Source organism: Micropterus salmoides, unplaced genomic scaffold, assembly GCF_014851395.1.
Source record: "Micropterus salmoides isolate LMB-PRFRI ecotype aquatic unplaced genomic scaffold, ASM1485139v1 Ms_hic_scaffold_3240, whole genome shotgun sequence".
In the NCBI taxonomy this organism is placed as follows: Eukaryota; Metazoa; Chordata; class Actinopteri; order Centrarchiformes; family Centrarchidae; genus Micropterus; species Micropterus salmoides.
The window spans coordinates 1-25,000 of record NW_024042530.1 but is presented as its reverse complement, the minus strand read 5'-3'; the positions used below and the strand labels follow the sequence as shown (position 1 = coordinate 25,000).

The following is a 25,000-nucleotide window of genomic DNA, read 5'->3' as shown; positions in this document are numbered from 1 at the left end:
TGATTTGATAGCTATAACTGATAATAATATGTCATGTTCCACAGGTGCCCCAGCCATTGATCTTCCTCCAGAGTATCTGGACGTGGTTCAGTTCAAGGCTGGAAGTTCAGTTAAGCTTAGAGTTGGAATCATTGCCAAGCCTCTACCAACCATTGAGTGGCTCAAGGATGGAAAGGAGCTGGTAGCAACCTCTACCATGTCTACTGAAAACACAACTGACTCTTCTGCTGTTCTGATCAAGGATGCAGCTCGCCTTCACACAGGCTCATATGAGATCAAGATCAAGAATGTTCTGGGCTCAGCATCTGCAACCATCAGGATTGAAATCTTAGGTAACTAAAAAGCCTTGTTCCACCTCTTACTATGTCCATAATTTCTCTTTTAGAATACAGTCTTCCATCATCCCCATATTAATAGTTCATATTCTCTTCTTTTTTCCCTCCCCTTAGACAAACCTGGACCCCCAGCAGGGATGATTAACTTCAACTCCATTACAGCAGACAAGATCATCTTCAGCTGGGAACCTGTGCCCGAGTCTGACCAGGGAGGTTTTAAAGTGACCCACTACATTGTTGAGAGGCGTGAAACCAGCCGCGTGGTCTGGTCGACAGTTTCAGACAGGCACGAGAAGACACATATCACCGTCGGGAAGCTGGTGCGCGGAAATGAGTATGTGTTCCGTGTAATGGGTGTTAATAAGTTTGGAGTTGGAGAGCCACTGGAGTCGGAGCCTGTCATAGCTAAGAATGCCTTTGGTAAGTTTGGAGCTGTTGAGCATGTCTGAGCTTCTACAGTTGTCTAGTTATTTGGGTTTACACACAAAAATGCAGCAATTATCACTTGTCTTTTTATTGTTTTTCATACTCTTTTAAATTTTCAGCAAGATGGTTACTACTGTTATTATTAGAATTTTTTAACATATTTGTTGTGCATTTCTATAGTAACTCCTGGGCAACCTCATACTCCTGAGGTGAATATCATTACCAAGTCCACCATGGTGGTAGAATGGGACAAACCAGGTGTAGACGGAGGTAGCGCTGTGACGGGCTACTACCTGGAGAGACGCGACAAGAAGAGCTCACGCTGGATCAAAGTTTACAAAGACCCTGTCACGGACATCAAACAGACCGTCTACCATCTGACAGAAGGAAATGAATACCAATATCGCGTCTGTGCCATTAACAAGGCTGGAGAGGGACCGTTCTCTGATGCATCAGACTACTACAAGGCTGCTGATCCAGTTGGTAAGTGGTAACATTCACAGATTTCCAGCAAAATCAAGGTAAATGTTCACCCCCACCTAACACGTACATTTTACTTACAGATCCACCAGATGAGCCTTGCAAGCTGAAGGTGGTGGACTCCACCAAGACGTCCATCACCTTGGGCTGGTCCAAGCCTGAATGGGACGGAGGCAGTGAGGTCACCAGCTACATGGTTGAGAAGCTTGTTGAGGGAGAGCAAGAATGGGCTATGATCACCTCCAAGGGAGAGGTCAAGACAACAGAGTACACAGTTCATGACTTAAAATTAGATGTCAACTACTTCTTCAGAGTCTCTGCTGTCAACTGTGCTGGCCGTGGAGAGCCTCTGGAGATGACTGAGCCTGTGCAGGCAAAGGATATCCTAGGTAAATGAATCACTGAGGTTGAAAATGTGAAGTGTGTTTGGTTTCCAACACATATGTCTTCATTTGTTCTTACTGTGCTCACATACAGCTGTCCCTGTGTGACCTTGAATATTTTTTTATGATTTTCACAGAGGAGGCCCAGATTGACTCAGATGTGGCAATGAGAAGTCACTACATCGTGAAGGCTGGCAAGGATGTGGAGCTGTCTGTTCCTCTGAAGGGCAGACCTGCTCCTACTGCTTCCTGGAGCAAGGGAGAAGAATGCATAGATCGTGATCCCAAATATGAGTTCCACAGTTCAGACACGACCACAGTCCTTGTTATGCGGGAGGTGACCAGGCTCGACACTGGAAAGTACACAGTAAAGATAGAGAATGGTGTGGGAGAGCCCAAGACACTGACCCTGTCTGTCAAGGTCCAGGATACTCCAGCTCAGTGTACAAATCTGGTCCTGAAGGACGTGACCCGTGGAAGGGTCACTCTCTGCTGGGAGCCTCCACTCCTCGACGGCGGTGCTGAGATTACAAACTACATTGTTGAGAAGAGGGACTCCTCCAAGAGATCCTATTCTGCAGTGACAAGCAAATGCATAGAAACAACATACACCATTGAAGACCTCTCTGAGAAAACATCCTTCTTCTTCCGTGTGTTAGCAGAGAATGAGAACGGTGTTGGTGATCCGTGTGAGACACTTGAGCCTGTGAAGGCTACAGAGACTCCAGGACCAGTCAAGGAGGTCTCTATGAAGGATTCATCCAAGACTTCTGTCACTCTGCAGTGGCTGAAGCCCGATTATGATGGCGGCAGCATCATCTCAGACTATATAATTGAGAAGAAGCTCAAGGAGGAGGAATGGTCATTAGGAGGAACCAGCAAACAGTGTGAGTTTGAGGTCAAGAAACTCAAGGAGCATTCAAACGTGTTCTTCAGAGTTGCCGCCAGGAATGAGAAGGGACAGGGCGACTTTGTTGAGATTGGGCCTATCAAGGTCATTGACTACATTATAACACCAGAGGCAAGCCTTGCAGATTACCCAGATGGCACCATAAATGTTCGCCTGGGTCACAATGTGCACATTGAGCTGCCATACAAAGGTAAACCCAAGCCTTCTGTACTGTGGCTAAAGGACAACCTGCCTCTGAAGGAGAGTGACCAGGTCCGCTTCAAGAAGACAGAAAACAAAGCCACTCTAATTATTAAGAATGTGAAGAAGGAGAATGAGGGTAAATACACCCTGACCCTTGACAATAGGGTCAACAGGAGATCCTTCCACATCCATGTCATCACACTTGGACCACCATCAAAGCCTGTTGGACCCATACGCCTGGATGAAGTGAGAGCTGAAGCTATCATGATCTCCTGGGAGGAACCAAACGACGATGGCGGTGGAGACATCACCTGCTACACTGTGGAGAAGCGTGATACCTCTAAGTCTGACTGGAAGATGGCCTGCTCCAATGTACAGGGCACTCAGTTCAAGGTCCCCAATCTGATCAAGGGTGTGCAGTACCAGTTCAGAGTGTGTGCTGAGAACAGATACGGTGTCAGTGAGCCTCTAGTCTCACAGATGGTCATTGCCAAACACCAATTCAGGCCTCCAGGCCCACCGGGCAAGCCTGTTGTGTACAACATCACTAATGACGGTATGACCATCCAGTGGGAGCAGCCCATCTATGACGGCGGAACCCCCATCCAGGGCTTCCATGTGGAGAAGAGGGAAAAGAACAGCATCATGTGGCAAAAGGTGAACACTGTGCTGATCAAAGAAACAGAATACAGGATCCTGGAACTCATTGAAGGCCTGGAGTACTCCTTCAGAGTCTATGCCCAGAATGATGCTGGCTTCAGTCGAATGAGTGATGAGAGCAAGCCAACCATGGCTGTCAGCCCTGTTGGTGAGTGCTGATTCAGACAATTACATTATTCTGCTTCCTTGTTATATTTGCATACATCCAATTAGAACTATAATATGTTTAGTTAAATCATTTCTGCTCTAAACCCTGACTAACATTTAGTTTGGATGAAACCACTTAATAAGTGGTTTAGTCAAAGAAAAACAAGTTAAAAGATGTATCTCATGTCATTCAGATCCTCCTGGCCAGCCCGACTACATTGATGTGACTAGTGACTCAGTGACACTGAAATGGGATGCACCCAAACGTGATGGTGGTAGCAAGATTACCAACTACAGCATTGAGAAACGCCAAGGACATGGCCGCTGGTTCAAGGCCAACTTGACTGATGTACAGGACTGCCAGTACACTGTCACTGGGTTGACGACAAATGAACGCTACGAGTTCAGAGTGATTGCCAGAAATGCCATTGGTGTTGTCAGCCCTCCCTCCAACTCCTCTGGCTTGATTGTGGTCAGGAGTGAGAACGGTGAGTAATCCAAGAATTTTGAGCGTAGAGAAGGTTGCTTGTGATTGTAATATTAGCATTTTAAACTTCAGGACTGACGTTTAAGCTGAGTACCAGTTCCATGAAATGATGTAAGTTTTAAGCTCAGTGTTTTAAAGCTTCATGCTGTATACTAATGCATTCCCTTTTCCTCTAATCTAGCTGCCCCAAATATTGAGTTTGGCCCAGAGTACTTTGAGGGTTTGACAGTCAAGGCAGGAGATAAAATTCGTCTGAAGGTGACCATCACTGGACGTCCTGTTCCCAAGGTCGTCTGGTACAGAGACGGTGTGGAAATTACCAAAAAAATTATGGACATTATCAATGTAGCTGGATCCAGCACCCTGTTTGTCAGGGACGCTGATCGTACACACAGTGGCCTCTTCACTGTGGAGGCTACCAATGGATCTGGAAGCAAGAAGGAGAACATCCTTGTTCAAGTGCAAGGTACGCAGTTTTGAAATGTTTCTCTTTATATTGACACCACTGTATTTATATATTTATGTTCTGACCTCTTCATCTAACACACCTACTGTACATGATGCAGACACACCTGGGGAGCCAGTAGGACCCATCACTTTCAGTAACATCTCAGAGGGCAAGTGCACTCTGTCTTGGAACCCACCAGAGAAGGACGGCTGCTCTGAAATTTCTCATTATATCATTGAGAAGCGTGAGACCACCAAGATTTCCTGGGCTTTGGTGTCTGATGAATGTAAGGAGTGCACTTTCAATGCAACCAAGCTCATTAAGACCAATGAGTACCAGTTCCGGGTCTCTGCTGTTAATAAGTTTGGAGTTGGCAGACCTTTGGAATCTGGCCCCATCATTGCACAGATGCAATACAGTAAGTGGAAAGTTGGAAAGTCTTTTTTATTTAATATTTAAGACTGGAAAAATGCACTCATCTATCAAAATTGTTTCCCTCAGCTACTCCTGATGCTCCAGGCACTCCTGATGCTACTGAGGTGACAGGAGAGAGCATCACCCTGTCCTGGACTCCTCCAACATCTGATGGTGGAAACCCCATTCAGTATTACATCCTGGAGAAACGAGAAAAGAAGACTGTCAAGTTCTACAAGGTGATTACCAAGAAGCCTATTGTTGAATGTGCTCACAAGGTGCTCCACCTGACAGAGGATATGGAATACGAGTTCCGGGTAATGGCCGTGAATGACGCTGGTGTTGGAGCACCTAGTAACATCTCTTTGCCTATAAAGGCTGCCGAACCAAAGGATATTCCTTGTGCTCCATCTGTGATCTGTGTGTCCGACTCCACCAACACCTCAATCAGCCTGGAATGGACCAGGCCTGCGGACGATGGAGGCATGGATATCCTGGGCTACATTATTGAAATGGTGAAGGGAGAAGAGGTAGAATGGAAGAGAGTAAATGAGCAGCTGGTGGCGGAAACAAATTACGTTGTGACAGGTCTACAGACAGGAGCTGAGTACAAGTTCCGTGTCGCAGCTGTCAATCACGTGGGCAGAGGCGAGGACAAAGAGACTCCGGAGCCTGCTCAGGCTGTAGATAGGCTTACACCACCACAGGTGGATATTGACGCCACCTTTAAGCAGACACACATTGTTAAGGCTGGAGGTTCAGTGTGCCTGGGCATCTACTTCAGAGGAAAGCCAATTCCCACTGCAACCTGGGTGAAGGAAGAAGGAGAGCTCGGTGTCATGTCAGAGATCACAACTACAGATGACCACAGTTCTCTTAGCATTGAAAACTGCACGAGATATGATACTGGCAAATACACTGTTAACCTGGAGAATGCTAGTGGCAGCAAGGCCATTACATTCACAGTAAAGGTGATGGACACACCTGGACCTCCTCAGGCTGTTGCCTTCAAGGAGGTGTCCAGAGGCTCAGTAACACTTATCTGGGAGCCTCCTCTCAATGACGGTGGAGCCCGGATCCATCACTATGTTGTTGAGAGACGCGAGGCTAGCCGCCGCACTTGGCAGCAGTCTGGTGGCAACTGCAAGCAGCATATACTGAAGATCGAGGACCTGCTGGAAGGAGTGCCATACTTCTTCAGAGTTTCAGCCGAGAACCAGCATGGTATAGGTGAGGCTTTTGAGCTGACTGAGCCTGTCATTGCCACCGCAGAGCCAGCACCCCCAAAGAGAATGGATATCCTGGACACTACAGACAACTCTGTGTCTATGGGCTGGCTAAAACCGGAGCATGATGGTGGTAGCCGCATCCAGTGTTATGTCATTGAGGCCAAGCCAAAGGGTACAGACAAATGGGTAGTGGTTGGCAACACCAAGAATCTCACCTATGTGGTTGAAAAGCTCAACAAGGGTGATGAGTATGACTTCCGTGTGAAGGCTAAGAATGAAGCCGGTTACAGCAAGCCCAGGGAAACTCCAGCTCCTGTGCTGGTCAAAGAGCCTCATATTGAACCAACCGCTGACCTCAGCGAGATCCCCAACCAGATCATCACAAGCAGCTCTGGCAGTACTTTCACCATCGACGTTCCCATCAGCGGTAGACCTGCTCCTAAGGTCACCTGGAAGCTGGAGGAGATGAGGCTGAAGAGCTCAGACAGAGTCTCCATCAAAGTAACTAAGAACAGAACCAGTATCTCCGTCAAAGAGGCCATGAGAGGAGATGGTGGTAAATACTACCTGACCCTGGAGAATGTAGCAGGAACCAGGACCTTCGCTATTGAAGTTAATGTCACCGGTAGACCCAGTCCTCCAACTGGACCCATCGAAATCTCATCCATTACCTCTGAGTCCTGCATCATTAACTGGCAACCACCAGAGGATGATGGTGGAACAGACATCACCAACTACATTGTGGAGAAGCGTGAGTCTGGGTCCACCGCCTGGCAGCTGATCAACTCCAGCGTAAAACGCACATCTCTCCATGTCAGTCACCTGACCAAGTACATGCAGTACACATTCAGGGTTTCTGCCGAGAATAGATTTGGTGTCAGCAAGTACACTGAGTCTGAGACTATTGTCGCAGAGCATCCTTTCAGTAAGTACTATTCAGCATAATAACAATAATAATGAACACAAATACATTTCTGAGTCTGTAAAAATGTGTATTTCCTGCTAATTCAGAATGTAATTTAGTTGACTGTCTTCAACAATAAAATCTGCTTTTTAAATCACAGCACCTCCTGGCCCACCAACAAGGCCTTCAGTTTTCAATGTCTCTGCTAACACAATGACCCTGAAATGGGAGGAGCCCTATCATGATGGTGGCAGCAAGGTGACAGGCTACTGGATTGAGAAGAAGGAGAGGAACAATATCCTGTGGGTGAGGGAGAACAAGATCCCTTGCTTTGAGTGCTACTACAAGGTGGAGGGTCTGGTCGAAGGCCTAGAGTACCAGTTCAGGGTTTATGCCATGAACAGTGCTGGGCTGAGCAAAGCTAGTGAGGCCTCCAAGGGAGCAGTTGCTCAAAACCCAGTTGGTGAGTTTTAACACAGTTTATGATCACACTATTCTTTTTACATGATGCTCCATTGCTCCAACATACCTGATGAAATTTATATTTTTTATAGATCCACCAAGTAAGCCCGAAGTCACAAATGTTACAAGATCCACTGTCTCTCTAAAATGGTCCGCTCCACTGAACGACGGTGGCAGTCCCATCGTGGGCTACATCATCGAGCGTAAGCCGTACACTTTGACCGGTGAGGGGCGTTGGCTCAAGTGTAACTACACCAATGTGACAGACACTTTCTACACTGTTACTGCCCTGGGAGAGGGAGAGCCCTATGAGTTCAGAGTCATTGGCAAGAACGGCAACCAGGTCTACAGCAAACCCTCAGAGTCCACCGGCTCTGTGCAGTGCAAGACCGACTTTGGTAAGATCTGCATCTGTGATCGTGATACAATGCCGCCTTTACAGCACACTTTCACACATCTGACCTCAACAATTCTTAAACAATTATGACGATAAGATGAAGTTGTCTAATGTTTACTGTAGATGTGGATTTATTTCTATGTGCAACAAAGGAGTCAAATCTTATCAATATATTGCTTCATAGACTTTTTCCTTTATTTTCACCAAACAGAGCCTCCAAAGGCCCAGCTGGACAGCAAACTCCTGTCCGAAACCGTGACAGTCAGAGCTGGTTCAGACCTGGTTCTGGATGCTGCAGTGGGAGGCAGACCTGACCCCAAGGCTTCTTGGTCCAAAGGCAACAAGGAGCTGGAGTTGTGTGAAAAGTACCACCTGCAGTACACCTCCACCAGGGCAATGGCCATTATCAAGTTCTGTGACCGAGATGACACAGGAAAGTATATCCTCACAGTCAGGAATGTTAGCGGAACCAAGACCGCTGAGGTCAACGTCAAAGTGCTTGGTAAGTGAGAGCTTACATTTTATGCCTTACAGATTATACTTGAAGAATTAATTTGTCAAAGTTATCAAAAGTGAATTGTAATAAGTACATCTGTTTTTACCAGACACCCCGGGAGTATGTGAAGGCAAGATTGAGATCAGCAATATTACAGAGGAGTCATGCACACTGAGCTGGAAGTATCCTCTTGAGGATGGCGGCGATGAGGTCTCCCATTATATCGTGGAGAGGCGTGACACTAACAGACTGAACTGGGTCATCATGCATGCCGAGTGCAAGGAGCTGACCTGCAACATCACCAGGCTGTTCAAGAACACTGAGTACCTGTTCAGAGTCCGGGGTGTTAACAAGTACGGAGCTGGAGTCTACCTCCAGTCAGAGCCCATGATTGCCAGAAACACTTTCAGTAAGTTAAACAGTCAAATCATTGTGAAATAACATCAATGCTTTAAACGTATAATATCCCAAAAATCTCTGAGGACAAACAGATGCTGCTCTTTTATTTTAAACAAGAATACCAGTAAGATGAAAGCAGCACAGGTATGCCTGAGAGCACTGAGAGCCAAACTTTAACATTTAAAAGTAAAACAACAAATTACTCTTCATAACCTCTAACACTGAATTATTTTCCTTTACTCCAGCCGTGCCATCTCCTCCTGGTGCTCCAGAGATCCTGGTGTCAGGAAAGGACTTCGCCACCATCGAATGGCTGAAGTCAGAGAGCGATGGCGGCAGCCCGTTGATCCACTACCTGGTAGAGAGGCGGGAGAAAAAGAGTGCCCGCTGGGTAAAGGTGAACAGGGACGGAGCTCACCTGGACACCACACTGAAGGTGTCTGGTTTGACCGAAGGCAACATCTATCAGTTCAGAGTGACAGCTATTAACAAGGCCGGAGAGAGCGAACCCAGCGAGGTTTCTCTGTATGTTATCTGCAGAGTGCCAACATGTAAGTCTGCTTTGTCGAAGTCTAAACGCCTAACATAAAATGCAACAGAAGGTCTGACTGATATTTTTAGATCTGTCTTTTGTGACATCATGTCCGGTAAAGGATTTACTGATGTGTACTGATCTTCACACCTGTTTCCTCTCCTCTCAGGCACCCCTGCTCCTCCTTCTATCCCTCGTATAACCGACACCCACGCTGACAGCATCAGCCTGGCCTGGTCCCGCCCCGTGGACGACGGAGGAGCTGATGTGATTGGCTACATCCTGGAGATGCAGGAAGCCGGAGCAGAGGAATGGAAGAAGGCCCACGAAAAGACACTGCGTGCTTCAGAGTATGTGGTGACCGGACTTTCTGCAGGCAAGAAGTACTGCTTCAGAGTGGCTGGCATCAACATCAACGGTACAGGAGATTTCAGTGAACCATGCACTGAGACTGAGCCAGTGGAGAGAATTGGTAAGTCATCTGAAAAGCATTAGGTGATTGCAAATACATTAACAGTTACAGTGGAGTCAGTGTTATCAAGTCTTTCATCATGTGGAAACATTTATATCCACAAACATTATTAGCTATACATTAATTATCCCCTTCTCTCACACAGAAACTCCTGACTTTGAGCTCCACGATGACCTGAAGAAGACCATCTGCCTGCGCGCTGGTGGCTCCCTCCGCCTGTTAGTAAAGGTCACCGGTCGTCCCGCTCCCGCCCTCACTTGGACTAAGCCTGGTGTTGACCTCCACAATAGAGGATTTATTGAAGTCACAAACACGTCCACCACACTCATCATTGATAAGGTCCACCGCTACGACGCCGGCAAGTACACGCTGGTGGCCGAGAACTCTGCCGGGAAACAGGAAGTCAACATTCTGGTCAAGGTCTATGGTAGGTTGATGGAAATGTCTGAGATTTGATTTGAATTATGACATATTACATAGACGTTATATTTTAACAAAATGTATTTTCATTGTTAGATACTCCTGGACCAACTGGACCAATAAAGATCAAAGAGCTGACCAAGGAGTCCATCACCATCTCTTGGGAAGCCCCAACCGTGGATGGCGGTGCTCCTGTCAACAACTACATCATTGAGAGGCGTGAGGCCTCCATGAGAGCCTACAAGACCGTCACCTCCAAGTGCAATAAGACATCTTACAAGATTGATGGCCTGATGGAGGGCATGCTGTACTACTTCCGGGTCCTGCCTGAGAACATCTATGGTGTCGGTGAGCCCTGTGAGACTCCCGATGTCATCCTGGTTTGTGATGTGCCTCTGCCGCCACACAAGCTGGAGGTGATCGACGTCACCAAGACCACAGTCACCCTGGGCTGGGAGAAGCCCGAGCATGATGGTGGCAGCAGACTGACGGCATACGTAATCGAAGCCTGCAAGTTTGGCACAGACAAGTGGATGAAGGTGGCCACACTGAAGACCACAGACTTGGAACACACCATCGAGAAACTAAATGAGAGAGAGCAGTACTTGTTCAGAATCAGAGCAATCAACAGTAGAGGAGCCAGCGAGCCCAAAGAGCTTGTTACGGCCATCACTGTACAGGAGCAGAGAGGTAACAGACGCAATACAGTTCCTGCAGTCAGACAGTTAAAGTTACAAATACATCAAGGAAAATGTGACGCTGCTGTTCTTGGCTCCAGAAATCCGTACATGTTGAAGATTTTTTGCTCAGCCGTAACATTTAGTATAACACAGCTCAGTTCACAATTTATTTCCCAACCGTTGACGTAAACTGTAGTTAGATGATTTATGTATCTCTCTTTTTTCTTTCCAGTAATGCCTGTGGTGGACTTCTCCAGTATTCCTCAGAAGGTTGTCAATGTCCTGGCTGGTAAGACTCTGGAGCTGGATCTGCCCATCATCGGCAGGCCTCCTCCCGTCTGCTCCTGGTACTTCAACGATAACAAGATCAAATTCTCAGACCGTATCAAGGTCAAGAGCACTGGAAAGTTCTCCAAACTGACCGTGTCTGACACCACCATCAATGACACTGGTGACTATTCACTGGAGGTGAAGAACGCCGTTGGTGTTATCACCGAGGTCATCAAGGTCATCATCCTCTGTAAGAAACCATCCCTCTTTGTTATATTAGTTTCATTATTTATTGCTGATGCTTATCAAGAGCAGGATAACACAACAAAGTCAAGCTGATTCATTTATAAATTGACAATATTACAATCAATACCTATTATTAACTATTTTATTAACATTTACCTTTTGGTCAATCAAGCTGGCTATAAGCATTAATTCTGTTAATCCCCTTTTACCAGCTAAACCTGATGAACCAAAGGGACCCATCAGATTTGATGAGATTGATGCCACCACGGTCACCTGCAGCTGGGATCCTCCAGTCAGAGACGGCGGAGCTCCCATCAGCGGCTACATGGTGGAGCAGCGTGATGCTCACAGACCTGGCTGGGTGCCTGTCTGCGACTCTGTTAGCCGACCAACTTTCAAGTTTGAGAACCTTATTGAGGGAGATGAGTATGTCTTCCGTGCAGCTGCGATTAATAACTACGGCACTGGAGAATTCCTGCAGTCTGAGATCGTCACCTGCAAGAGCTTGAAAAGTAAGACTTCTGGCTTTTTTTAAGGTTAAGGTTACACGTTTAGCCGATATTACTATATAGACAGAGTTACATCAACAGAAGTAGAGTAAGATGTTTCCCCTCCTCCATAGATGTGCCTGGACCTCCTGGCCGTCCAACCATCTTTGATGTTTCTCGTGACGGCATGACCGTGGCCTGGAACCCACCAGATGAGGACGGCGGCCTTGAGGTTTCTGGATATATTATCGAGCGCAAAGAAGTCAGATCTGACAGATGGGTGCGTGCCAACAGGAACCCTGTCACCATGACCAGATACAGGTCGACAGAACTGACGGAGGGTCTGGAATACGAACACAGAATCACCGCCATCAATGCCAGAGGACTGAGCAAACCAAGTCTGCCATCCAAACCAGCAGTGGCAACAGATCCCATCGGTAAGAGAACAGTTTGTAAAAAGATTTTTTATTTATATATATATGATTTTTAGATCACATTAAGAATTAATGGCTTCAGTGGATGGCATTGAAAGTCTCAAAGAGCAGGCACAGACTCAGCAGCAGCTAGAAATACTGACGTGCTTGTCTTTCCCACTCAGATCCACCTGGCTGTCCTCAGAACCCGAGGATCACCGATACCACAAAGTCCTCTGTGTCGCTGGCTTGGAGTCCTCCTGATGATGAGGGAGACGCAAGGGTGGACGGTTACCTGATTGAGATGCAGAAGGTGGGCACCATGCCCTGGATCAAGTGCAACACCACACCGTCTCTAATCTGCGAGTACACGCTGACCAACATGCCACAAGGAGAGGAGTTCAAATTCCGTGTGATGGCTTGTAATGCCGGGGGCTCTGGAGAGCCTGCTGAAGTACCTGGAACCGTCACTGTAACTGAGATGCTTGGTAAGGACACAGAGGTTACATTATCTACACCTGCACTAAGATCCTTTGCATTTGCTTAAAACTAATACAGAATAACACTTTCATTATTCTCCAGAATCTCCTGACTATGAGCTGGAGCTCAAATACAAAGATGTGTACGTGGTCCGCCACGGCGGAGTGGTTAGACTCTCTATTCCCATCAAGGGTAAACCTCACCCAACCTGCAAGTGGTCGAAAGATGGTGGTGCAGTCTCCACTAAGGCCATGATTGCCTCCACCGAGGATTCCAGCGAGCTGGTGATCAAGGGAGCAGAGAGAAGCGACACTGGCGTGTACGATCTCCTGCTGGAAAATAGGGTTGGCAAGAAGAAGGCCCAAATCAAGGTGAAGGTCATCGGGCGTCCAAGCGCTCCAGAGGGACCACTGGTCTTTGAGGAGATCCAGGCCAACTCTGTGAAGGTGTCCTGGAAGGTGCCCGTGGACGACGGTGGCTCAGAGATCCTGGGTTACATCATAGAAAGACGCGAGGCAGCCAGAAACGCCTGGTACACTGTGGACTCTAGAGTGACTGACACTCAGCTGGTTGTCAAGGGACTGAAGGAGGGAACAGAGTACCACTTCAAGGTGACGGCTGAAAACTCCTTTGGTATCAGCTCCTCTCTGAAGTCAGAGAAGCCACTGGTGCCCAAGACTCCCCTATGTAAGTACTCCAGTTCTTCAGTTCTAAGTATGAGACAGTATGAGATCATTCATTAACGACTTCAAAATCATCTGTGTTTTTTAAACCAGGTCCCCCTGAGCCTTCAAGCACCCCACCAGAGATCATGGACGTCACAAAGAGCTCTGTGGCATTAGCCTGGTCCAGACCAAAGGACGACGGTGGTTCTGCCATTACTGGCTACTTCATTGAGTACAAGGTGGTGTCTGATGAGACGTGGTCCCGCCACCAGACCAAGATCAGCTCCACCATGTTTACTCTGCCTGGACTCACACCTGACGCAGACTACCAGTTCCGCATCGTTGCTGTCAACAACATCGGCGAGAGCGAGGCTGGTCCTGTGTCTGACCCAGTCACATGCAAGGATCCGTTCGGTGGGTCTCCTAATAACTATAATTACTTATTAATTCATAGCACCGTAATAATTATAGTTGTCGACAATCAGATGTGAAATATAATCAATCAGCGTTTAACAGACAACAAAACCAGAACTGTCCAGAACAGTAACTGTTAACTAAGCTAACTTGTTTTTATATTTCTTTCTTTCTAGACAAGCCAAGCCAACCAGGCGAGATTGACACAGTGAACGTGACAAACAACTTCATCACCATCCGCTGGCAAGCTCCAGAGTGTGATGGTGGAAAGGAGGTCCTGGGCTACTGGGTGGAGTACAGGAAGTCCATTGAGAGCACTTGGAAGAAGTGCAATAAGCAGAGGCTGAAGGAAAAGGAGTTAACCATACCTGGACTGGCTGAGGCTACAGAGTACGAGTTCAGAGTGTTTGCTGAGAATGAGACAGGAATGAGTAGACCTCGTAGGACTGCCACGTGCATCAAGACTAAACTGAGTGGTGAGTACTCTGACATATACTGTGTGAAAATTATTTGTTTGCACAGAGTGACTTTACTATGAGACACTGCTAAATGTAATACATGTGTTTACTAAATATGCCTCGTTGTTTTGTACTTACAGTTGAAGCTAAACCAAGCCTGAGAAAGGAAATGGATGAAGTAACTGCCAAACTTGGCCAGCCTGCTGTCATGAAGTGCCAGATTATTGGCAGGCCTTGTCCTGACATCAAGTGGTATCATGCAGGCAAGGAGATTGTTGAGTCCCGCAAGTACGAGATGAGCTCTGACGGCCGCAACCACTCCCTGTCTATAATGACTGACCAGCAGGAGGATGAAGGAGAGTACACCTGCAAGGCCATCAATGATGCCGGAGAAGCTGAGACCTCAGGCATTCTGGTGCTGGAGGCTGCTTCGTCCTTCCATCCCGACTACCCACTGAAGGAAACGTACTATGCTGGCCTGGGAAGCACTCTGCGCATCCATGCCGTCTACATCGGCCGTCCTAAGCCAAAGATCATGTGGCTGCATGGGACGAAGACCCTGGAGAACACAGAGGACATCAGCATCGAGACTACCGAGCACTACACACACCTGATCATCAAGAACGTGCAGCGCAGAGTCCATGGAGGCAAATACAGGATCAGACTGCACAATCACTTCGGCAGGGCTGACACCGCATTCAATGTTGAAATTTACGGTATGTTTGTGAATACTTACTGCAGTGACACGCAACAAAGCATGTTTTGAAGGTGATATAATATTTTACACGTATATCTAATACCTTTGTTTCCAGACAAACCTGACATTCCTCAGGGTCCCATTGTGCTGGACGCCCTCCTGAAGAACTCTGTCATCATCAGCTGGAAGCCTCCCAAGGATGACGGAGGCTGTATGATCACCAACTACATAGTGGAGAAGCGTGAGGACAAGGAGGGCACAGAGTGGGAACTGGTGTCATCATCGATCAATGGCACATCTTGCCGTGTGCCAAACCTCATCGACAGCGCCGGATACTTCTTCCGTGTGTACGCCCAGAATCGCTATGGCAACAGCGAGCCACTGGAGCTCACTTCACCTATCCTTATCAAGAGCCAACTGGGTATGATATTGAATTCAATATAAATTTATGTTTAAAGTACTTCTTAAATTCATGGTAACAATGTAATCGTAGAACTGTAACGCACGGTGGAACTGACAGTGGTTTCTGATTTATAAATTCCTGTCCACAGAGAAACCATCACCACCCCTGTCGCCAGTTGTTTCTGGAATCACCAAGGACTCCTGCGTGGTTTCCTGGAAGCCTCCACTGAGCGATGGCGGCTCCAAAATCAAGAGCTACTGCCTTGAGAGCAAGCACAAGAAGGGCAAGAAGGAATGGAGCGAATGGACTCCAGTGTCCACAGACGAGATCAAACAGACGGTGTTCTCCGTCAAGCGTCTGACCGAGGGCATCGAGTACATCTTCCGTGTGAAGTGCGAGAACCTTGGAGGACAGAGCGACTACAGCGAGGAAACTGCTCCAATTGTTCCAGCCACAGCCGTCGAGATCCGTGCTCCTGCCTTCAAAGAAGAGCTGAGGAACATGAGTGTCAAGTACAAGAGCAATGCCACCCTTGTCTGCAAGATCACAGGACAGCCCAAGCCTGTAATCAAATGGTTCAGACGAGGAAAGGAGATCCACTCTGACGGAAAGAAGATCAAGATCCAGGAGTTCAAGGGAGGTTATCACCAGCTGGTCATCACCGACGCTGATGAGGAAGACTCCACTGTGTACCAGATCAGGGCCACCAACCAGGGAGGATCCATCTGTGCTACAATATCTCTGGATGTTGAAAGTAAGCTCACAGATTTTTTTCCAACAACCACTGTTTTCTAGCACTGACTTCTACAAAACCAATGTTATTATTTATATAATAATTATTTACCTTTTTTAAATTCAAATAAAACATGACATCTAACTTAAACTTTTTCTCTCATTTCCAGTCCCTGCCAAGATCCAACTGCCAAAGAACCTGAAGGACAAGGAAGCCATTCCTGCCCTGCGTGGAGAAGTGGTCAATATCAAGATTCCTTTCAGTGGCAAACCAGATCCTGTCATCACATGGCAGAAGGGACAAGATCTCATTGACAGCAATGGCCACTACCAGGTCATTGTCACTAGATCATTCACTTCTTTGGTGTTCCCCAACGGAGTGGAGAAGAAGGATGCTGGTTTCTACATTGTCTGTGCCAAGAACAGATTTGGCATTGACCAGCAGACAGTTGAGCTGGATGTCGCTGACGTGCCTGATCCTCCACGTGGTGTCAAAGCCAGTGACGTCTCCAGGGACTCGGTCACACTGAACTGGATGGCCCCAGCAAATGATGGCGGCAGCAGAGTCATCAACTACATCATTGAGAAGTGCCCCACCACTGCTGAGAGGTGGCAGCGTGTTGCCCAGTCCCGTGACACCCGCTACACTGTCATCAATCTGTTTGGAGGAACCGGCTATCAGTTCAGAGTCATCGCTGAGAACAAGTTCGGGCAGAGTGCTCCATCTGAGACCAGTGGACCGGTCATGACCAAGGAGGACAAATCAAGAGTTCTGCTGTATGATAGGGAGGTTGATGATACTGGACGTGTTCCTAGGGGCAAGGCTCCACACTCAGATGCTAAGAATCTGCACAACAAATACGCAATTGCAGAGGAATTGAGCAGAGGTCAGTTTGGCATTGTCCACCGCTGTGTTGACATCAGTTCTGAGAAGACCTACATGGCTAAATTCTTCAAAGTGAGAGGCGCAGATCAAGCAATAGTCAAGAAGGAAATTGCAACACTGAATCTGGCCAAACATACTAACTTCCTCCTCCTCCATGAGTCTTTCGACAGTCCTGAGGAGCTGGTGATGATCTATGACTTCATCTCTGGTGCTGACATCTTTGAGCGCCTCAACACAGCTGAGTTTGAGCTTAATGAGCGGGAGATTGTCAACTACATCAGGCAGGTCTGCTCAGCTCTTGAGCTCCTGCACTCTGAGAGCTACGGACACTTTGATATCAGACCTGAGAACATTGTGTACACAACTAGAACCAGCTCTAATGTGAAAATTATTGAGTTGGGCCAGGCCAGACACCTGACACCTGGAGAGCAGATCAAGATTCAGTATACTACTGCAGAGTATGCCGCCCCTGAGATCCACCAGTGTGACATGGTTAGCTCTGTCACTGACATGTGGTCTGTTGGTGTCCTTGCCTATGTGCTCCTCAGTGGACTTAATCCATTCACAGCAGAAACCAACCAACAGATGATTGACAACATCTCTAATGCAGCCTACAGCTATGACGATGAGTCCTTCAAGCAGGTCAGTGTTGAGGCATTAGACTTCACAGACCGCCTAATGACCAAGGAACGTAAGCACCGTATGACTGCTGCTGAGGCTCTGGCGCATCCTTGGCTGTCCAAGCCTGCTGAGGAGATAAGCACCAGAGCAATCCCAACCGGAAGGCATAAGAGATACTACCAGACAATGGTGAGGAAAGAGTGGGCCGCTGTGGTCTCTGCAGCCCGTGTGGCCAGCGGCGGCTCCATCAGGTCCCAGCGGGGTGTCTTTGTTGCCAAGGTGAAGATTGCTCCATTTGAAAATGGTCCTGTTGGAGGCCAGATTGGCCATGCAGTGGTGAATGAGGGAGACAGTGTGAAGTTCGCCTGCAACATTGAAAACTATGATAGCACCACTGAAGTGACGTGGTACTGTGGCGTCAGGCAACTTGAAGCTGGTGACAAATATGAGATTGAATACGAGGACGGCTTGGCTGTAATCACCGTCAACAAGGTCACAAGAGCAGATGATGGCACTTACAGATGCAAGATTGTGAATGAGTACGGTGAGGACAGTGCCTACGCAGAGCTGTTTATCAACAGTGTTAGATCTTACCGCGACTTCTTCACCACCCGTGTGGTCAAGAAAACAAAGCGCAGAGTTGACACTGCCAGAATGCTCCAGAAGCCACCAGAGTTCACCCTTCCTCTGGTCAACCGTACAGCCTATCTTGGTGAGGACGTCCGCTTCGGCGTCACCATCACTGTTCATCCTGAGCCTCGTGTCATCTGGCACAAATCAGGACAGAAACTCATTCCTGGACACGATGACAAGAAATACACCTTCATCAGCGACAAGGGTCTGTACCAGCTGATAATCCACAGCCTTGAGGAAAGTGATGATGCTGAGTACAGCGTTGTGGCCCGTAACAGGTACGGTGATGACAGCTGCAAGGCTCGTCTCACTGTTGTTCCTCGACCTAAACCAGCAGACCTTACCCTGAGGCCCATGTTCAAACGCCTGCTCGCAAATGTCGAGTGCAGGGAGGGCCAGAACGTGCGCTTTGAGATTCGAGTATCCGGCCATCCCACACTGAAGTGGGAGAAGGATGGCATGCCTTTGGCCTTTGGACCATCTATTGAGGTTGTCCATGAGGGTCTGGATTACTTCATCCTTCATGTGAAAGACACTCTCCCCGAGGACTCTGGTGTGTACAGAGTTACTGCAACCAATTCGGCTGGATCTGCCAGTTGCCAGGCCACGCTCAAAGTAGAACATGTTACTCATGTAAAGAAAGAATATGAGCCCAGTGCAAAGGAGAAGGAACAGCTAGCTCAGAAGCAGGAATTAGACAAAAAGGTGAGGCTGTCTCAGATTATGTCTGGCACTGTTGTTACACCTCTACCACCTGCAGCAGTACAAGCTGTCAGGGAGGCAGCCACCATGTTCAAACCTGCTGTGACAACTAAGAAGGGTGAGAAGACTGAGGCTGAGATACAGAAAGAACAAGAGGAGAAGAAGAAGCGGGCAGATGAGAAGAGGCTGCGTATGCCCTATGTCGTCCCCACTCCTCGTGTCATTAACCCAGCTGTTCTTGAGGAGGATGTGGAAATAAAACACTTCAAGCCACTCTCTGACATGAAATGGTACAAGAAGCTGCGAGATCAGTATGAGTTCCCTGAGCCTATGGACAAAATCAAGCAGAAGAGGATGAAGCGCATTCGCCTCTCCAGGTGGGAGCAGTTCTATGAGGTGCCCATCAGGATCAAGGACCAGTATAAGCCTAAGTGGCGCATCTCGGCCTTGACTCAAGATGACTTGGAGACCGTGAGGCCTGCAAGGCACCGCACTCCTTCCCCTGAGATGGATGCCTACCACAGGATCAGGAGGAGGTCCCTGGGTGACCTGTCAGATGAGGAGCTGCTGCTGCCTGTGGGTGAATACCTGTCCATGAAGAAAACTGAGGAGGAGAGGCTTCGTCTGGAGGAAGAGCTGGAGCTTGGCTACTCTGCGTCTCCACCTAGCCTCAGCCCAGTTCGCTTTGAGCTGTCTGCCCTGCGTCCCTCATCTCCTAAAAGAGTTTACAGTGAAGAAGAAGAGGGAGAAGAGATCCGCAGATATGACTCCTACAGAGTTCCATCTAAATATGAGGCTGGCCCAAGTTTTGTTGATCTCCGCCAGCGTCACGACAAAGTCACACACAAAGCTCCAAGACAGAAGCAGAAGGTGTATGAAGAGAGGGAAGATCAGGAGCTGCTGCGCCCACCCAAAACTGCTCAGAGAATCTCCTCTTACAAGAGTGAACTCAAACGCATGGAGTTTGAGGAGAAGACGCGTACTTCGAAAAAGGAAACTGTCACCGTTGCGACCTTCTCTGAGGACATTGAGTCTGAGCACATAACAGGTTTTACCTCAGAATATATTCTTAAACCCATCAAGAAGCTGTCAATGCCCGAACCTGAGAGGTCTCCGACTTCAGGAAAGGCGGTTAAGGCCGAAGTGACCCTTCCAAAAGTTGACTTTGCGTCCAGGTATGAGGAGAGAAAGCAGGCTCTGAGATCAGAGAGAAGATCAGTGGAGAGGAAGTTTGAAGTGGTGACACAGGCTCCCTTCAGCCTTGACCACGCCCCACGTATTACCATCAGGATGCGGTCTCATCGCGTACCCTACGGCTCCAACACAAGGTTCACCCTGAATGTCCAAGCCAAACCAGAACCTGAGGTCAAGTGGTTCCACAACGGAAAAGAGATTAATCAGAGCAGCAAATACCACATGACTAACATCAGTGGAGTTCTGACTCTCCAGATCATCAACTGTGTGACTGAAGACTCCGGCACTTACCGTGTGGTCTGCAGGAACGGCAAAGGAGAGACTTCGGACTACGCCACACTGGATGTAGCAGAAGCAGAATACGCTGCCTTCTCTTCAGTCCGCAAAGACGAGGAGCCTCCATCCTCACATCTGCCAGAGATGACCAGAACTGAGGTATACCACGTGTCCTCCTCTAAAACGACAGTGAAGGAAACTGTGACTGAAACTGTGAAAGAGTCCACTGCTGTTGTCGAGAAGCCAAGGGAGAAGCCTGGTGTTCATGCCAAGTTCCTGACCAAGCCACAGTCCCTGACTGTAGAGGAGGGAAACCTCGCCAGATTTGACTGTGATGTGGAGGGCGAACCAGCACCTTCTATCACCTGGCTGCACGAAGGCGAAGTTGTTAGTTCCTCTGCCCGTCACCACGTTGTCTCTACTCAACACAACTCCCACTTTGAGATCTCTGCTGTTGAGATGTCGGATGAAGGCAGCTACACTGTGCTGGTGGAAAACGCTGGAGGTAAACAAGAGGCCCATTTCACTCTGACCATCCGCAAGTCTGAGTCCAAGGAGAAAGTAGTCGCCCCCCCTAGAATCACCTCTCCGGAGGCAAAGTCCCCTCTTGCCAAGTCCCCTGAACCAGTCAAATCTCCTCAGAGAGTCAAGTCCCCTGAGCCAATCAAGTCACCTCAGAGAGTCAAATCTCCAGTCTCCCCAAAATCTCCAACACCAAAATCCCCAACACCCAAGTCCCCTACTCCCAAATCCCCAACTCCATCTGAGAAGGAACGGGTGACTTCTCCAATCAAGTCACCAAAAAGAGTGATGTCTCCAACTCTTGAAAAGAAGCCGTCCTTCTCTGTTGGGCTGAGCGACGTCACTGCCGCCTCTGACGCTGTCGTCAAGCTCTCAGTGAAGTTGACAGGAGAGCCCAAAGCTGCAATCTCATGGATGAAGGATGGAAAGGTAACACACTCACTGCAACAATTCTACTTTTCAATTAAATTATTTACAGATAAAAAAGTTATGGAAAATGTGACACATTGGTTGGTTATTAAATAAATAAATCGTATTTTCCTGATTGGCAGGCTCTGTCTCAGGGTGGGAAGTATGAGATCTTTGAGGAGTATGGCTCAGCTTATCTTGAGATCTATGAATCGGAGGTCTCTGATAGCGGGGTGTACAAGTGCACTGCTACCAACAGTGCTGGAGCAGTGTCCACAACCTGCTCAGTCACTGTACAGGGTAAGATAACGCCGGCTTCTGGAAGCAATTACTGTTCTTCATTAACCTGCTGCTAAAATGTTCAGTTTCTACCATAAAGTCTTACATTTATGTCTGTTTTAGGCTCCAAAACAAAAGCTGAAATCTCTGAGGGAGTTATGAAACGGCGGTCAGACGCTCCCCACTTCTTGGTGCAGCCCAGATCCCAGAATGTGAACGAGGGACAAAATGTTAAATTCACATGTGAAATTGCAGGAGAGCCTTCTCCTGAAGTGGAGTGGTTGAAAGACAACACGACTGTGAGTAGCTTTCCCCAGAAGGTCAAACAACAGAAACCTGTGCAGCTAACGTAACACGACACTGTCTCTCTTCTCTTGGCAGATATCTGTCACATCAAACATTAGACTGAGCCGCTCGAACAATGTGTTCACTCTGGAGATATGTGAAGCCACAGTCGCAGACAGTGGGAAATACACGATAAAAGCCAAAAATCAGTTTGGACAGTGCTCTGCGACATCCTCCCTCAATGTCCTCAGTAAGTATCCACTGCATGTCAACTGAGTGTATTTAATTGGCTTGGAGATTAAAATATTTAGTAAAACGAGACTTGGATTGCACCAAAGCAAACATCTTAAATTCAACATTCAAATCCAAGGCACTTGAGCACCCCAGCTTACACTGAGTGTATGCGTGCACTATACTGTACTTGTGCACTTTGTGATATGAGCCATGTGCTTGTCATTTGCATTCTCGTAGCTCTTGCTGAGGAAACAACCAAAATGGTTATTGTGGAGCAAAGAGCTTCTACTGATACAGCTGCCAGCATGCAGAAAAGTTTATCGGCCTCATCAGTTCGTATGGAAGCAGCTTCCATGCGGGCCGGCAGTTACAGCAGCAGCTCCCGCTCTGCTGCTGCCGAGTTTGCGTTTGAGAGCACGTCTGCAACTAGCATGTCTGCCATGATGGCTGAGTCAGTGGTTTCCATGAGCTCCAGCAGCCAAATGATGGAAATGTCTTCCCACTCGCATGTCGAGGCCTCCTCCTCGCTGAAGGCCCTCACCACGGGGGTTAAAAGAGGTGAGATGCATTTTACATGTTGCCTGAATCTGTCAAAGTGAACTTGCACTTAAATTCAGAAAAACAGGAGGTGGGCCTTGAATGGTTTGAGCATCTTTGTGAGTAACTGTCATCTATGTAAAGACAAATGTGATGAAGTCATGTCATCATGAGTTGACATTTGAGACTTGATGATGATTTATGATCACGTTCCAGTTATGAAAAAAAAGCCACAGATTTTATCAAAAAGATGTGAACATGGAACAGTAAAACAGCGGTGGTTTTCAGAAACCCTGAAAGCTTCTTCTTTACCGCAAGATTCCACAGAAAAGCTGTTATCACGTGCTCGTCCTCGACAGGTGCTCTAATTTCGATTGAGGGGAGTGGATTTGCTCGTGGAAAATTGAAAATTGGTCCAGTGAACCATACAAGCTGCCCTGACAGCAATGAACTTTGAGGGAACGGAGGCCCGGAGAGTCCAAAATGAAAGAAGCTATTACATTAGCAGAGTAGCTTTCCCTAGTCTTCTAGGGTATAAACTGCTTCAGAAAAGATGCAGCATGGTCTGTAGTCAGTCATCAGACACAAGTCGATTGTTCCAATAAACACTCACGTGTTAACTCACTGTTCATTTAGCGAGCTGTCCAGCTAATTCATTTCAGATACGAGGCAAAAGGCGGCGCTGGCCACTTACTTTATTTGTGTAACTACGTCCATACTTCTCCTTGAGGGGTCATCATGAAATACAGAAAAGTCTAAAGATCACCCAAAAATTGGAGATACATGGTTCATACATGTTGGTAAATGACAGATAAGACCTTTATGTTTGGGTAGAAAATGAGCTAGTAGATGCTCTTGTTCTTCTTCCAGTGGCCATCTTTGTCTGGTGGGGAAAAAAAGGATAAATATCTACTTTATTGGACACCAGACAAAACTTCAGTAGGGATTTTAAAAGATGTCCAAACCACAATGACACCATCTGTCTGGGTTTTGGCTTCATTCTCTGACTGTTACGTAATCATATATCCTCGTCATGTATTTTTTCAACAATGCAAAACCTTCTTCACTGACGTCGTTCTCTTCGTTAACAGGCGTTCCACCAAAGATCGAGGCTCTTCCAGAGAGCGTCAGCGCCGAACCGGGGAAGTCCCTGACTGTGGCAGGGGTGTTCTCCGGAGACCCGGCTCCCTCTGTCCAGTGGGTCCGCTCAAATCGGACCCTGCCCAACGGGGATGAGAGGTACCACGTGGAGAACACCGCTGACCTCTCCATCTTTACGATCTCTGCGGTGAAGGAGGCCGACGCCGGAGCGTATACCCTCCGACTGTCCAACGAGTTCGGCTCTGACTCGGCAACTGTCAACGTTCACATTCGGTCCATGTAAAAAAATATAAAAAACGTTAATTTATATCCCCCGTTTCCCTCATCCAGAACCTTTTTATTTAGTGAATTAGCAACAATAATACTTGATAAAGATCTGGATTTCTGTTCTTGTAAATATGAACTATTTTTGTACCAAACTTGACATTAATTTATGCCAAACTAGACTAAAGTCTAAAGTTGTTATAAAATGTGCCATATTGGACAATTAAGACTTAGGATTTTTGAACCACATTTCTGTGACATGTACATAATGTATATAGCCGAATTTAACGGTTATGGGAAATGTATGCATTGTTATTTATGACAATATTAACTGAAACAAAAGAACAAATGTTTTAACAGGAGAAAGTTTCACCAGGAACGAATACCCTGTCAAACCGAGAAACTAAACTCTGTGCCTCAACGATAAGTTGAAGTCTTAAGATTGCCTCAACGGGTAGAGAGGCTCCCTGTTGACGTTATGAACCACAAACAGAAAGACAAAGTTATTGTTTTTGGACACGCATCTGAGCGTGAGATATTACAGTTTCCTATGAGTTGTACCATGAGCGTAAGGCCCTGAGTGCTGTTTGCATCACCCTCATGTAAGCAGCACGACTCGGCCTTGTGCTCAGACTGACTGTGTCGTACCACCATGATTTGATGACCAGCTCAGAGTGCGAGCGGCCTGCACTCTCAGCGTTTCGATCATTTTAATAAAGAGCGCTGTTTCTGGCACAGGACGGCCGGACTGGCTTCTGAAAACGTAACATCTCCTGGCCATAAACGAACGGAAAGTCCACGCCGGCTCTGCTGTGCAGAAGCAGCGCCGTCTCTCGGAGGATAATTAGCTAACGTGTTTGTGTGTTGGAGTGCGAGTGTTTGTAGCTTTTAGTCATTTCACCTTGTCAGTAGTCAGGGTCTTCTTCAT

The 25,000-nt window shown here is 47.4% G+C and overlaps 1 protein-coding gene across 1 annotated transcript; it reads left to right on the top strand.

Annotated features, from left to right (window-relative positions):
- Positions 1 to 44: 44 nt before the first annotated feature.
- Positions 45 to 24,993, top strand: LOC119884168 (titin-like; the record flags this gene model as incomplete). Its single annotated transcript, XM_038694629.1, has 33 exons — positions 45 to 332; positions 450 to 755; positions 942 to 1,244; positions 1,325 to 1,630; positions 1,762 to 3,525; positions 3,719 to 4,012; positions 4,193 to 4,477; positions 4,578 to 4,877; positions 4,961 to 7,027; positions 7,167 to 7,469; positions 7,561 to 7,866; positions 8,077 to 8,367; positions 8,471 to 8,770; positions 9,006 to 9,311; positions 9,462 to 9,764; positions 9,910 to 10,191; positions 10,281 to 10,874; positions 11,097 to 11,384; positions 11,593 to 11,892; positions 12,003 to 12,305; positions 12,467 to 12,769; positions 12,864 to 13,448; positions 13,538 to 13,840; positions 14,017 to 14,316; positions 14,439 to 15,014; positions 15,111 to 15,416; positions 15,547 to 16,152; positions 16,301 to 21,393; positions 21,516 to 21,672; positions 21,775 to 21,950; positions 22,033 to 22,186; positions 22,408 to 22,728; positions 23,799 to 24,993. Coding segments are annotated over 33 exons (18,662 nt in total), but the record flags the coding sequence as incomplete, so codon positions are not given.
- Positions 24,994 to 25,000: the final 7 nt, after the last annotated feature.